The sequence below is a fragment of the Hypanus sabinus genome, chromosome 27, assembly GCF_030144855.1.
Source record: "Hypanus sabinus isolate sHypSab1 chromosome 27, sHypSab1.hap1, whole genome shotgun sequence".
NCBI classification, from domain to species: Eukaryota; Metazoa; Chordata; class Chondrichthyes; order Myliobatiformes; family Dasyatidae; genus Hypanus; species Hypanus sabinus.
Genome location: NC_082732.1, coordinates 23,209,574 through 23,222,995, shown reverse-complemented (window position 1 = coordinate 23,222,995; position 13,422 = coordinate 23,209,574). Strand labels below are relative to the sequence as shown.

Sequence of the window (13,422 nt, the reverse complement as noted above, 5' to 3'; positions counted from 1 at the left end):
TCTTCTATTCTTCGTAAGTAGTAGGATCAATAGTGATCTTCCACCAATTCCTCAAACTTGCTACCCTCACCCACCAAAAATGTCACTTGGGCTTAAGTGTTCAACTAACCCAATCCACAGTATTAAGGAGAAATGGCCAAATTTCCCCTGTCTTTTTCCAGTGGTGAGAGATTTCAGTTCTAAAATAGACTGGAGAAAGCCGACTTGTTCTCCTTGGGACAAAATAGATTGAGAGAACATTGACCAGATGTTCAAAATCGTAGGAGGTTTAGTTATGAGAAATATGGAGAATTTGTTTCTTTTAACAGAAAGGTCAAGGCCAAGAGGGCAAAGATTTAAAGAGCAGAGCCCAAGGTTAGCATGGCAGGAAGAGAATATTTTCATTCAACAAATAACTATGATTTGAAAATCACTGCCTGAAATTGTGACTGATTGTGCACGTTCAAGTATGCCTTTCTAAAGGGAAACTGTAGATGGGGAAAGAGTCAGGGAAATGAGATTGACGGAATTACTCTGCAGTTTTTGTTTGATGGGCCAAAGAGACTCTCAAGATGATCATGCTACAACTATGGTTCCTTTCCATGAAACTTTTGTGTGTGGAAAAATGGCTTCACAACTTTGCAAGACTATGGTCAGTTTTTAATATTACACCAGTATTCACTGATACCCCCAACTAGAGAAGATAAATCCTCGATGTCCATACCATCCAATCTTTTTAGCAGTTTAACTATCTTCCTAAGACCCAGGGTAGAGGGTCATAGATTCAAGGTGGCAGGGGAAAGATTTTTTTAAAAAAGGACTTGAGAAACAACTACACACACACAGTAGTGAGTATATAGAACGAGTTACCAGAAGTGGTTGTGGCAGGTATACTACTATAACCATATAACAATTACAGCACTGAAACAGGCCATCTCAGCCCTTCTAGTCCATGCCAAATGCTTACTCTCACCTAGACCCACTGACCTGCACTCAGCCCATAACCCTCCATTCCTTTTCTGTCCATATACCTGTACAATTTTGATTTAAAATGACAATATCAAACCTGCCTCTACCACTTCTACTGGAAGCTCATACGACACAGCTACCACTCTGAGTAAAGAAGTTCGCCCTCATGTTACCCCTAAACTTTTGCCCCTTAACTCTCAACTCATGTCCTCTTGTTTGAATCTCCCCTACTTTCAATGGAAAAAGCCTATCCACGTCAACTCTATCTATCCCCCTCATAATTTTAAATATCTCTATCAAGTCCCCCCTCAACCTTCTACGCTCCGAAGAATAAAGACTTAACTTGTTCAACCTTTCTCTAGAACTTAGGTGCTGAAACCCAGGTAACATCCTAGTAAATCTCCTCTGTACTCTATTTTGTTGACATCTTTCCTATAATTCGGTGACCAGAACTGTACACAATACTCCAAATTTGGCCTCACCAATGCCTTGTACAATTTTAACATTACATCCCAACTCCTATACTCAATGCTCCAATTTATAAAGGCCAGCATACCAAAAGCTTTCTTCACCACCCTGTCCACATGAGATTCCACCTTCAGGGAACCATGCACCATTATTCCTCGATCACTCTGTTCTACTGAAGTGGTTATTGAACAGATACATGGAGGGGTAGATGCCACGATTCTTCTTCATCATAGGGAAATCCGAAGTAGATGGGTCAATGTGGATTCATTATCCATGTTGTATTGAGTTATGACTACTATCGATTTTATTTCTATGTAGACTTGAAAGCAAATTGTCCTAACAATTTAAACTCTATAAATGTTCTGGATAAGACCCAGGGTGGTGATAGAATAGAAACAGTAAAAGCTGCTGTGCTTCATGGGAGGGGACAGTCGTGATGATCTGGAAATCAGGGGGCTGAACGGCATCTGCAGGAGATGCAGCTCTCAACCATTTGTCTCACTGGCACTGCTTTCTGAATCCAGGGTGGATAGAAGGAATCCGACTGTCAGACGGAGAGAGGGGATGGTTTCCAGAAAGCTACGTGGAGGAGATAACGAATCGGAATGCCAGGATACGGAATCTACGGGAAAAGAATCGGATTAAGCACGCAACCCAGAAACTTCAGGAAGAACATCAGTGACCAATGGTGGTGCTGCATTTTAGGACATTCATGGAGCATGGAGAATATATACATCTCATATTTTAGGAGTAAACAACAGATTCAAGGTATCAAACAAGGGCAGCCTCAGGAATTTGCACTGTTTCCCTTTGAGCATGGTCGGTTTCAGGTGCCCTCTGTCACTGCTGAGTAGGGATGCGATAGCTAGTCATAGGTTAAATTTCCCTCACTCATTAAGACACCAAATTGGCATGCTCATCACTGATGAGAGGGTGGACGGGTAGGGCCAGAGAGGCCATTGTCTCATTGGGTTGGTGTGAATGGTAAAGATTCAGTCCCCTTTGAATCCCGAGGTCCATGGACTTTGGTTTGGTGGTTGAGAATCACAGCCAACACAACTCACGGAGTAATCAAACTGACCACGCATTCAACCTTCCCCATTGTCCTCTGTCCAAACCAGACCGACTCAGCAACGGTACAATCTCCTCTGTATTGGCAACAGTTCAGATTTAACCTCAGAATGACAGCCGGCAGGACTGCAGGCTGGCCATCACCCAGTGCCATGCCCCGTCCCATGAAGTTGTGGCCCTCCTCCCACTCAGGAGTTATATGGGTCAGGAGTAGGCGCATTCGGCTGCTAAAGGGGAGGGGGTCGACGTGCATCAGGAAGCTGGTATTTGCTGTCAATTGAGGAAGACTGATTCTGGCCCAGCGCACATCTGTAAGCCTCCACGTGTAGCATGGGAAACTTCCCCCTGTCCAATGTCACGCCAGTGAGGGCCACTGAGCAGCAGTTCCAGTCGTCCATTGTCATGGTTACTGAGCTGCCTCTCAAACCAGCCTGATTAAATTTTAAGTTTTCGGGTTTCCTCAGCCCCTAGACTCCAAAGCTCCAACACATACAGTACCTTTTGGTCAAAAGCCTAACACATGAAATGCAGCCACTACTTCAATCTCCAAGCAAGGCTGACTCCTTCAGATCCCATCAGACCTAATCGGACAAGGACTTCGAGGATGGGTTTAGCCTTGATTCACTCCACTCACCACATTTCACAATAGATCCTTCTAGAATTCTGACTGAAACTCTGCAGTTGAGCTGGAAACTCAACCTGGAACTGATGTAGACTGTGTGAGAAATAAAACCCAGCATTGATCTGGGGGAAGAATGCAAGTGCTGAAAGCATTCTTAATGTCGACTGCCACTGACGTTACGGGATTTCCGGATTTTGTGGGCAACAGTGGTTTTGTTTCTACCTTCATGCAGGTAACAGGGCGCTACTGGCTCCTGGTTGCAGAGGGAGGGTAGTACTGTTCCTATAAAACCAAGGTCAAAGGCGCAAATGCCTCCAAGGCAAGGCACGAGATGGAATCCCATACATCTGATGCTGGAGAAAACCATTCACGCATAGAAGTGATTAGTTAACCCTTTCAGAGAAGGGAAGCTGCCACTGTTAGCTGGCCTGGCCTCAGTAGCCAGTTGCATCCTCCCTATAGGCAGTCACTCCAAGGACAATGAATGAGAACGATACATGCATCTTTGTTGTACCAGTCCACATAACAAGTGAGCACTGGCAGCTGTTGTTGCAGCAGGCTCCGAATCTTTTCGCTGCTATGTTTTGTACAAACCTTTCCACAGAGCTGATGCTGGCTTAAACAGCCAGGATTTTGAACTTGGATTTGATGGGCCAGCAACTTTCTCACTCAGCTACTGTACAAAACCCCCTCTCCCCCACTCGCTCAACACCATCTTGCTTTGCATATTTGTACAGTGTTGTTTATGATTCGGGTGATGTCTCCAAGGTAGCTATAAGCTGCATGCATGTAGTGCAGAATACCCTGGTTAAGGTGCCACTTCTTTGTAACAAGCACTAACATTCACAGATTTCAAGCTGTTCATTATATAAATACGCTGTAATTTTGTTTTGGACTCTCTCCTGGTGTGTTGTACATTTTAAACAGGAGAACGCAACTCTACTTGGTGACGGGGATTTGACGTGATGGGTCCCTGATCTTTCACCATTGGGGTCTGGGCTACCCCAGGGGGGTGCAAGTTGTCCGAAGGTTGGTGTTCGCGTTTGCGTCTCTCTCAGACGAGAGGTACGAGTTCAAAACGGCCTGCCTGGTGCAGACTGCTAAGTTATACGAGTGGGGACAGGTGTTGACCTTGGTCCAGGCTAGAAGCCGTCTCTTGGGTGCTGGGTGTCTGTGCCATAGTCTTCACTTCAACCTGTGTCTAGAGTCAGTGTGGCACTCACTGACTGAAATTCATTGCATTATTGTAAAGGTCTCCATTGAATGTTGTACATATTACACACACCACTGCCAGCTTAAGCCAGAACCCCCCCCCCCCACCCCCGAGGGGGTGCAGCAGTGCAGGCACTTTCTATTTACACAGGCAATAACTGAGCTACCATGAACGTGTATGCAGGCCATGTACACAGAGGCATCAGCAACTGTCCAAGCAGGAACGTTTGATGCTTGGATCAAATATGGTTATTGACAGCTGGTTTATCACTGGAATAATCTGACATTTTCCAGATATTAGTGGATGTTTAATGATTATACACCATCAAAACACTAATGTAACATTTCTATTTGGTGTCATAATTAAAGATATCCTTACTGTCTCATGCTAAATTCTGATGAGCAATATTTTCTTCTACCCTCCGACCTCTTCGAGTGCACATTCCATCTACACAAACTCGGTGCTCCCAGGTTCACCTAAATAACAGCGTAATGCAGGATCACGCTGCCCCAAGTACGTTTTAACAGGAGAGTGGAAGTTCGCATTAAGTGGTGAAGCAAGGTGATTGATTGAGCCATTTAAAAAGTCACTAGAGATTGAAGGGTTTATTTATAGAAATTTGCATAAGTTTTAAGAGGGAGAAAGCCATGAGAAAAACTGGTCTGCCCAGTGTAAACATGAAAAGAATTCCGAAGGAAGAGCTACTCTGCACAGCAGTCACGGTCCTGACAACCAAAACAAAATAGCTACAAGTATTTGCTTGACTTCTTCATGCACTAGCAGGTTTCACTTTGCAGCTTATTGTCAACTTCCCACCCTTACCCATGTTGGGCCAAACAGGACCCAGCGCGATTTGCCCGTCTGCAGACCAGTGCGTTGGGAATCAACCACGGGAAGGTGCTTATGGTTTGTTTTAGGTGTCTATGGGCCAATCAAACTGTAGTGAGGTCTAAAGGAATTCAAGATGGTCAATTCTGGAGATGAAGAAACAGAATTAATACTTCAGGTCAACAACCTCTTCACTGATGACCTACCTTCCATCAAGCTGAATGAAAGGTCATTATTCGGAAGCATTACTCTTGTTTCTCTCTCTACAGATGTTGTCCAACCGGATGTTTTTCCCCCTCTTTACAGCAGCATCGGAACTAACTGATTAGTATGTTGGCAAAAGTTAAAATAATGAACAATATTTTAAACAGCTGAGCTATGTACACATTCCTATGTGCTAAAAATAAAGCAGCGATATTTTCCTTCAATGTAATTTAAAGAGCTTGTTTGGATTGTCATCAGTTAAACTCTTGTCCAACCACAAACATGGTTGTAAAAATACAAATAATCCTCTGGGTGTTGGTTGAAAGATGCACATCTTTCTGCCCTGCTATCACTCAGTACCCTGAACCATTCCTTCATTGTTATAATCTTGGATCTCCTTACGTGTCCCTGCACAACATTTGCCCCTGGGTTTGCCTTCACCAAGTTATATAACACACATCCAGTCAGTAGGCAGGGTCCAAGATGTTCACAAGCAGATTCAGTGAGACTGCAAAATGGTGGCAAATGGGGGTTTGTTCATGAATACAAGCCAATTAATGTTTATAATGTAGAACTTGAACAGAAATATCTAGGCTATGTCTTTAACCTTCAGAATCAAGGTCACCCCATTTCCATAAGAGCTGCAGGACACAGGATGTATGTGTGCACGCGTGCACTGGCTTGGAGACATACTGTAGCTACAAGTTATGAGCGAGAGGGTGGACTTCACATCCACAGGAAGATCCTTTACAGACCAGCCCCCCCCCCCCCCCATTGTACAACATTCCCTCCATTCCCCAAGCAATTTAAAGATCCACAGAGAGGCCTAGAAAACATGAACAGCTTTCCTTATTTTGGGAGCCACTTCTCAGTGACAGCAGATATGGATGATGAAATTCTCAGTTATACTCAGTCGACCAGCACAGGCCTCACTCAGCAGAAGGACCCGAACCAAGAATTCAAGCTCAGTATAATGTTCATGAGACACTGAGGAGCAGTGATCTTTCCCCTTCCAGTCAACTTCTGAGCCTTGGGCTACCTGTACCAGACGTCAACGCAGTGGAAATAGGTCAGTTTCTCTCTACATCATCCAAATCCATTGACAAGGTCTTCTCCCAAGCCAACATACCCGAAGGCATGGAGGTCCAACTACATACTGTCACTCACTTGCCTGATACCAGACACTATATGTCTGAGATGAGGCCAAACTCCGGTTGGAGGAGCAACACCTCATCTACCATCTGGGTAGCCTCCAGCCTGGTGGTATGAAAATTGAATTCTCCAATTTCCAGTAATTCTCTCCCCCTATCCCAGGTCCCTCTCTGCCTCTCCCCTTTCAACTTTCTGCTTCTTTACCTCTACAGTTCTTTCATGCTTATCCCCTCCCCCCTTTATCCTTCCTCTGATTGGTTTTCCACCTGGCGCCTCTAGGCCCTACTCCCTCCCCTATCTCTATTACTGGGCTTCAGCCCTCTCTTCCCCGCCCCCCCCAATTCCTGGCTACTCTTTTCTCACGGATGCTGCCTGACCTGCTGAGTTCTTCCAGTGTCGTGTACATATTCTTTGATCCACAGCATCTGCAGTTGCATTTTTGTGACCAGACACTATTGAGCCCTAATACAGCAAGAGATTACCAAGTGGACAGAGATGAAGACTTTCAGATCCTCCTTGGAAAGAGAGCAACATCCCCACCAGATGGAAATTCCTGGCCCCTGACCATTCGGTGAGAGCCTTGGATTCGTTTTATTTTGGGTTCAACAACGAAGGACTGGCGACCGATTTTCAGCACTGTGGGCTGAGACTCAGAAGGGAGCTCGCAGGGGGTAACGTTCCCATGTTCTTGCTATTCTCAGCTTTCCAGATGGCAAGGGTCAGGGTCTGGAATGTGCTGTCAGGAACCTTGGCAAAGCTACCACAGTGCATTCTGCGCACGACGCACACAACCACCACAGTGCTCTGGTGAAGCAGCATGCGAGCACGTAGGATTGTGCGCAAGCTACAACACGGGTTACTTTATCTGGATTGTGTCCAGAACGGATGCCCAAACTGCACAAAAAATACAATTGCAAATACTATGTATTATTCCTCGTGGTTATGGAACACACCGAGAATCAAGTGTTGGTGAAGTACTCACTTTTTCTTCTAATTTGAGAGAGGAGGAAATATGGCACAGTTCCAGGCAACTTAACTCTCCATTTGTTTAGGCAAAGGTGAGAAACACGAGGAATAACGTCCGTTCCTGCAGGATTCCAGTTGTGGATGTGTGACTGGGTCTGGGGGTTGGGGAGGGAAGCTGATCCCTCCTGATGACAGGAAGGGAATGGGGGGGGGGGGGGTTAATTCCATAACTTTTGAAGCCAGCATACTGCTCTTCATCAGGGCACCACAGTGGCGTAATGGTTAGCGCGATGCCATTGCAGCTTGGGGGCTTTCTGGAGTTCAGAGTTCAATTCCGGCACCATCAGAGAAATGTGGGCATTCTCCTCATGAGTGCGTGGGTTTCCTCCGGGTGCTCTGCTTTACTCCCACGGTCCAAAGACATGCGAGTCAGTAGGTAAATTGCCCTTTGATTAGGCTAGGGTTAAATCAGGCAAGTTGTTTGGCGATGGGGCCTGTTCTGTACTGCACCTCTAAATAAAAACCAAGTCTTTTCTCGCAACAGGCAGATCAGGGCACGTCAGTATATTGTTGGTTCCATTATTTACTTCCCTCTTACATTTGGTTTTTAGTGCAATGGTGTATGTTTATGCACAAATCATTGACTCTTTGAATTTAGACAAACTGTCTCCACCCTGAATTTGAGACTTTATAGCCACCCCTGCTGAGTTTGCTCTCCAAATAATGAGACTATCAAACAAGTTCCACCTTCTCAGACAATCCTGCCCCACTTAGAAGACAACCCCCTTTTATCTGGTAGCAAAGGCCTGCTCATGACACACTTAGTCAAGTTGATCTTCGATCGCTGCTTCTAGGCACAAAGATCAGCACCAGGCAAATACATTTCCCCTTTAGTAGCTCGTAATCTGATTCAAATGAGCCTGTTAAATTGGACAGCAAAATCTCAGGAAAATCAAAACTGGTGCAAAGAGGAATTGTGACAAGTTTACTAAACCCTAAAATCTTTATTAGCTCTCTGCACATGATAAAATAAATAGAAGCAAATTATTTGCATATTTTCACAAATGCAGTAATAAATGCCAATCTTCAGAAACGTCTGTAGGATTCTACAAAGCCGAGGCCTGAGTAGTTAAACATTGCACAAAACCTGGTTCAACAGAAGTCCAATTGGGTGAGGTGCGACTGAGAATATAGAGCAGGTTTGTACTGGAGCAATGAAAGTCCAACAAGTCCAAATGTCAAGGCCAGAACTGTCCAAGGAACAGGCTGCTGGCCTTAGTTGTATAACTTAATATAAAGCAATTCCATAGGACCTTTATGACAAAATATAGAATCACTGTATTAGACTGCTGTGATATTGCAATCTTCAATAACTGCTTAAAATTAGGACCATCCAGTAATCTTTGATCCCATGTCATCCAATCTCTCAAGCACCCAACATTTTTGTCAGATCTAAATTCTCGTGCATTTCCCAAAAGAAACATGGTCAAAGTTCCTCACCAGCTTGTTGTCCAATTTGCCCTTTAACCTTTGCATGTTAGACATTAGTTTTGTGGCATATTACAGCTTCATAACGTGCAGGGGAGTTAGATGGGGTTCAAACCAATCAATCTCCCTCAGCATTGCAATCACTGTTCAACAGCAAGCAGCACAACTGACGGGTGGACGGGGAACAGGCAGATCAGACACCGAGTCCACTTCAATCCTTCGAACACCGAGGGCAGGTTAGTGTTCGGCATTTTCCAGCATCCCTGAGGAATAAAAAAATAAATCCAGAAAAGTTACGGGACAGAAACAGACAAAAAAAGGTGGCTACCCCAGCTGCCATCTCTCCACTACTATCAAACAGAAGTGTAATTACAGGCAGAGGTTAGTGCAGGTTACAAGAAAATTTCCAGTGCTTGCACTCACCTCAGGTACAAAGCCAAGTGTTAAAGGACAATCATTGCAGTCCCAGATATCCAGGTTAAGCATCTTAGTCAGCATCAGAATTATATTACAGGCCCTTCAGACATAGTCTGTGCTTACCCATTCACAACTCCTTCCAAAATCCCTCTGTCAGTTACACATTGAGGGCAAGGTACAGTAAAGTTTTAACCTACCGAACTACTTGGCCATGAGATGCAGGAAGAAATTAGAGCATCTGCAGGAAACCAACATGCTCAAAGGGAGACAAGGAATTATATCAGGAGTAAGTATAGAGAGAGGACAGCCTTTACATAGATATCTCTATACTCAGTCCCAAGGTCTCAACCCAAAACATCAACATCATTTTTTGGTCCACAGATGTTGCCTGCCAACTGTGTTCCTCCAGCATATACTGTCTTGTCTCCAGAGTCCCCTTAGCCATGACTTGTCTTTGGGATAGAGAATTCCAAAGATCTATGTTCCTCTAAGAGAAGTTCTTCACTTTCTTGGGTAAGTAACTCCTTATTCCTGGTTCTAGGTTATTGTCCCATGATTTCTCAGCATTTACTCCAAAAACTCCCTTCCTAATGTTAACTTTTCAGATTCAGTTTATTGTCATTTATAAACCACAAATACAATGCAGTTTAAAAAAATGTGACAACGTTCTCCGGAATGATATCACGAAAAAGCACAAAACAAACCACACAAGAAAAACCACATAAGATTTTCAATAAGATTACTTCTTCTAAACTGTTGAGTACAGATCTAACTGTGGAAGCTTCCTCCATTCAATGACACCCTTCACCCCAGGAAGCAATTGGTAAACTTGCTCTGAACTATCTGAAAAAGAAACCCGAACTATCAGCAATACTTCAGACTTTATCTTACTAATGCTCTGAGCAGTTAGGAAGCATCACCCTTGAAATAAAGGCAAACATTCCATTTCTTTTCTCACGTACTGCAACTGCATGCCAACATTACACACGCACAACTCATCCCTCTAGAACAGCATTAGTACATAGAATACAGCCTGCTCCAAGATCAATGTAACCCTTTCCTCCTACATGGCCCACAACTCTTTTTATAATGTGCCTACCTAAGAGTCCCCTAAATCTTCACGACACATTTGCCTCTACCACCATCCAAACAGTGCATTACAGGCTCCCAATGTTAAAGAAACCTACCACCGACACCTCTGCAAAGTTTTCTCCAATCACCTTAAAAGGATGTTCACTGGTATTATCCATTGCCACCCTGGGAAAACTTATACACCTCTATCAAGTCATCTCACCATCCTCCGCTCTACAGAGAAAAGCCCTGGCTCAATCAATCTTTCCTCACAAGGCCTACTCTCTTATCCAGGCAGCATCCTGATAAATCTCCTCTGCACCTTCTTTAAATGTTCTACATCCTTCCTGTAATGAGGCAACCAGAACTAAACAATACTCCATGTGTAGTCCAACTACAGAGATGCAACATTACCTCGTGGCTTTTGAACTCTATCCAACTAATGAAGGCCAACACCCCATACCCCTTAACCCACCCCCCCCAATCGGCTTGTGCAGCAACTTCGATGGACCTGAACCCCAAGATCCCCCGTGCCCTGCCCACACTCAGAATCTCACCGTTAATATTACACCCTGCCTTCAAGTTTGATCTTCCAAAATGTACCACTTCACTCTTCTGGGCCAAACACCATCTACCACTTCTCAGCCCAGGTCTGCATCCTGTCTATGTCCTGTTGTACATACAACAGCCTTCTACATCATCCACAACACTAACCTGTGTCATCTGCAAGCATCATTTTGTCTTTCTCCCTTTAAAGTACTCTTCTGTCTCCTTTTCATATTGTAGTGGGTAACCTCACCTATATTACATTTCATCTACAGTTGTCTATTCACTGACACTATCCCTTGGTATTTTCTCTATTCTCCTCATAATCTGCTTTACCCTCGATCTTGCTCATCACCAAATCTTGCAGTAGTACACTCACCTGCTTCACGCAAATTATTAATACAAACTGGGTCATGCATCCTCAGTTATTGACCATCCCTGTGGCACCCTTGCAGTTATAGCTTGCCAACATGAAAATGATTTGGTTGAGCATACAAATGAGACAGCTTACTGCGGAGGCACAGTAACAGTGGTTAGCACAACACCTTACAGTACAGGCAACTCTGGTTCAATTCCCGCTGCTGTTTGCAAGGAGTTTGTACGTTCTTCCCATAACCGTGCAGGTTTCCTCCAAGTGCTCTGGTTTCCTCCCACAGTCCAAAGAGTTGGTAGGTTAATTGGCCATTGTAAATTGTCCCCCGATTAGGCTAGGATTAAATCGGGGGATTGCTGGGCTACACGGCTCGAAGAGCCTATTCTACACTATCTCAGTAAATAATATTCAAGTACACTTCTGGTATCAAATTACAATACATCTACACTATTTGTGGTGAACTCTGAATTGGTCAGATGAACTTCCATTTCATGCTGATTCTAGATAATTTGACTTTCTAAATTGTATGAGATATTAAAGTTTCCTTAAGAAATCCTTAAGGATTTCTGCAGAATGTATGGAATTTTACAAGCTCACTCCTTCCAATGTTTTTGTAGACACTTCTTTTAAAGACACTAGAGTGGATCATCAGGTCCCAGGGACCTCAAACTTTAGTGCTGTTAGTTGGCCTAATACTTCACCTCTGGTGATGTTTTAGTTCCTCTCACCCTGTTTGTCTCCTGAACTTTCAACATTTATTGGGAAATGTTACACTAATCCTATTTCATCCTCCCACTATCTCAGCAACTCCCCCAGAATACTAGGGGAAGGTTAATGACCAAATAACCTAAACTTAAAAACCTTGCAGACTATAGTGCAAAAGCAAGCTGATGCCAAGACCAGATTGGCCATAGTTTTATTGAGGGGCAGAGCAGCCTGGAAGGACTGAATGGCTGCATAGTTTCTTAAATTCTTCACAAAGAGGACAAAGTAAAAAGATTCTAAGCAGGATTGAATAAAGTACAATTGAAGCCCAAACAACTAATTGATGGGGTGAGGTTCTACGATCAAGTAGAAGGGATGGGGTATCAGGAAAGTGGGTTTGATGAAAGATATTTGAAATATTTGAACAGGTTCCCCACAGAGACCATAATTCTACTCACTCTTGTTTTGTGATTCACTTCCAATTCCTTGAGCAGAAATGGCTGCCACCCACTCCCGGGCCTCAGATCTGCACGGGAGACAGAGCAAAGGGAGACAATGAGCATAAACATACTCACTCAGGTAGATCACAGCCATGCACCAGAGCAACTCTGACCACTGAATGCATTCAGAAGGCAAATTTGCATTGTAAATTTCCAATTGGAAATATGGAAATCCTGCTACAGGATGTCGGCTAAAGAGCCAAAGTGGGGAAAACATGGAACAAGGAAAGTTAATGAACAATGGGACAGGAAGTATCTCAGTGATAAACCACACTCCCCTCAAATGGCAGAAAATCCCTTCATCCACTGACTAACTCAAGCATCTCTTGTCATTTTCAACCAACCTGCTGGAGGAACTCAACATCTGCGGGAGGAAATGAACCGTCAACGTCTCAGGTCGAAGCCCTGCAGGTTTCTTTCCCGCTGCCGTTGACAAAACCCTCATCCACATCTCCACCATTTCCCCAATGCTTGGTCTCACCCCGTCTCCCCTCCCAGTACAGCATGGGCAGAGATTCCCAGAGCTTCACCTACCAGCCCACACATTCAACACCTTCCTCACAATCGCTGCCACCTACAACAGGAACCCACCACCAGCATATCTTCCCCTCCCCGCAAGGATCACTGACTCCTCTATCCAGTCATCCCTTTTACTGATCCTCACCCCCGTAACCATACGAAGAGCTACACCTGCCCCTCTACCCATTTCTCATTTGCTGCCCTGAACAGCCCTTCCAGGGGAGGCAATCTTTCCTACGTGACTTCACTGGCATTTAATGCATCTGGTACCTTGTTGTGACGGCCTCTACATCGGTGAGAGCAGATTAGGGGGTCACTGAACAACCCACTG

General features: G+C 44.4%; 2 protein-coding genes across 4 annotated transcripts in view; one reads left to right on the top strand and one right to left on the bottom strand.

Moving 5' to 3' along the window:
* The window catches only part of arhgef19 (Rho guanine nucleotide exchange factor (GEF) 19), a 122,397-nt gene extending 117,703 nt beyond the window's left edge, over nucleotides 1–4,694 (top strand). For all 3 annotated transcript variants that reach the window (XM_059951944.1, XM_059951945.1, XM_059951947.1), the window contains one exon: nucleotides 1,941–4,694. In XM_059951944.1, coding sequence (XP_059807927.1) covers nucleotides 1,941–2,098 — 158 coding nt within the window. In that variant the 3' untranslated portion in view covers nucleotides 2,099–4,694. The remainder of the gene's footprint in view (nucleotides 1–1,940) is intronic.
* Nucleotides 1–13,422, bottom strand: part of si:ch73-15b2.5 (rho guanine nucleotide exchange factor 19) — a 37,262-nt gene that overhangs the window by 214 nt on the left and 23,626 nt on the right. The window contains exons 10-11 of the mRNA XM_059951948.1: nucleotides 12,531–12,598; nucleotides 8,973–9,223 (exon numbers count right to left, since the gene is read on the bottom strand). Of these exons, the coding sequence (XP_059807931.1) occupies nucleotides 9,198–9,223; nucleotides 12,531–12,598 (94 nt within the window). The 3' untranslated portion in view covers nucleotides 8,973–9,197. The remainder of the gene's footprint in view (nucleotides 1–8,972; nucleotides 9,224–12,530; nucleotides 12,599–13,422) is intronic.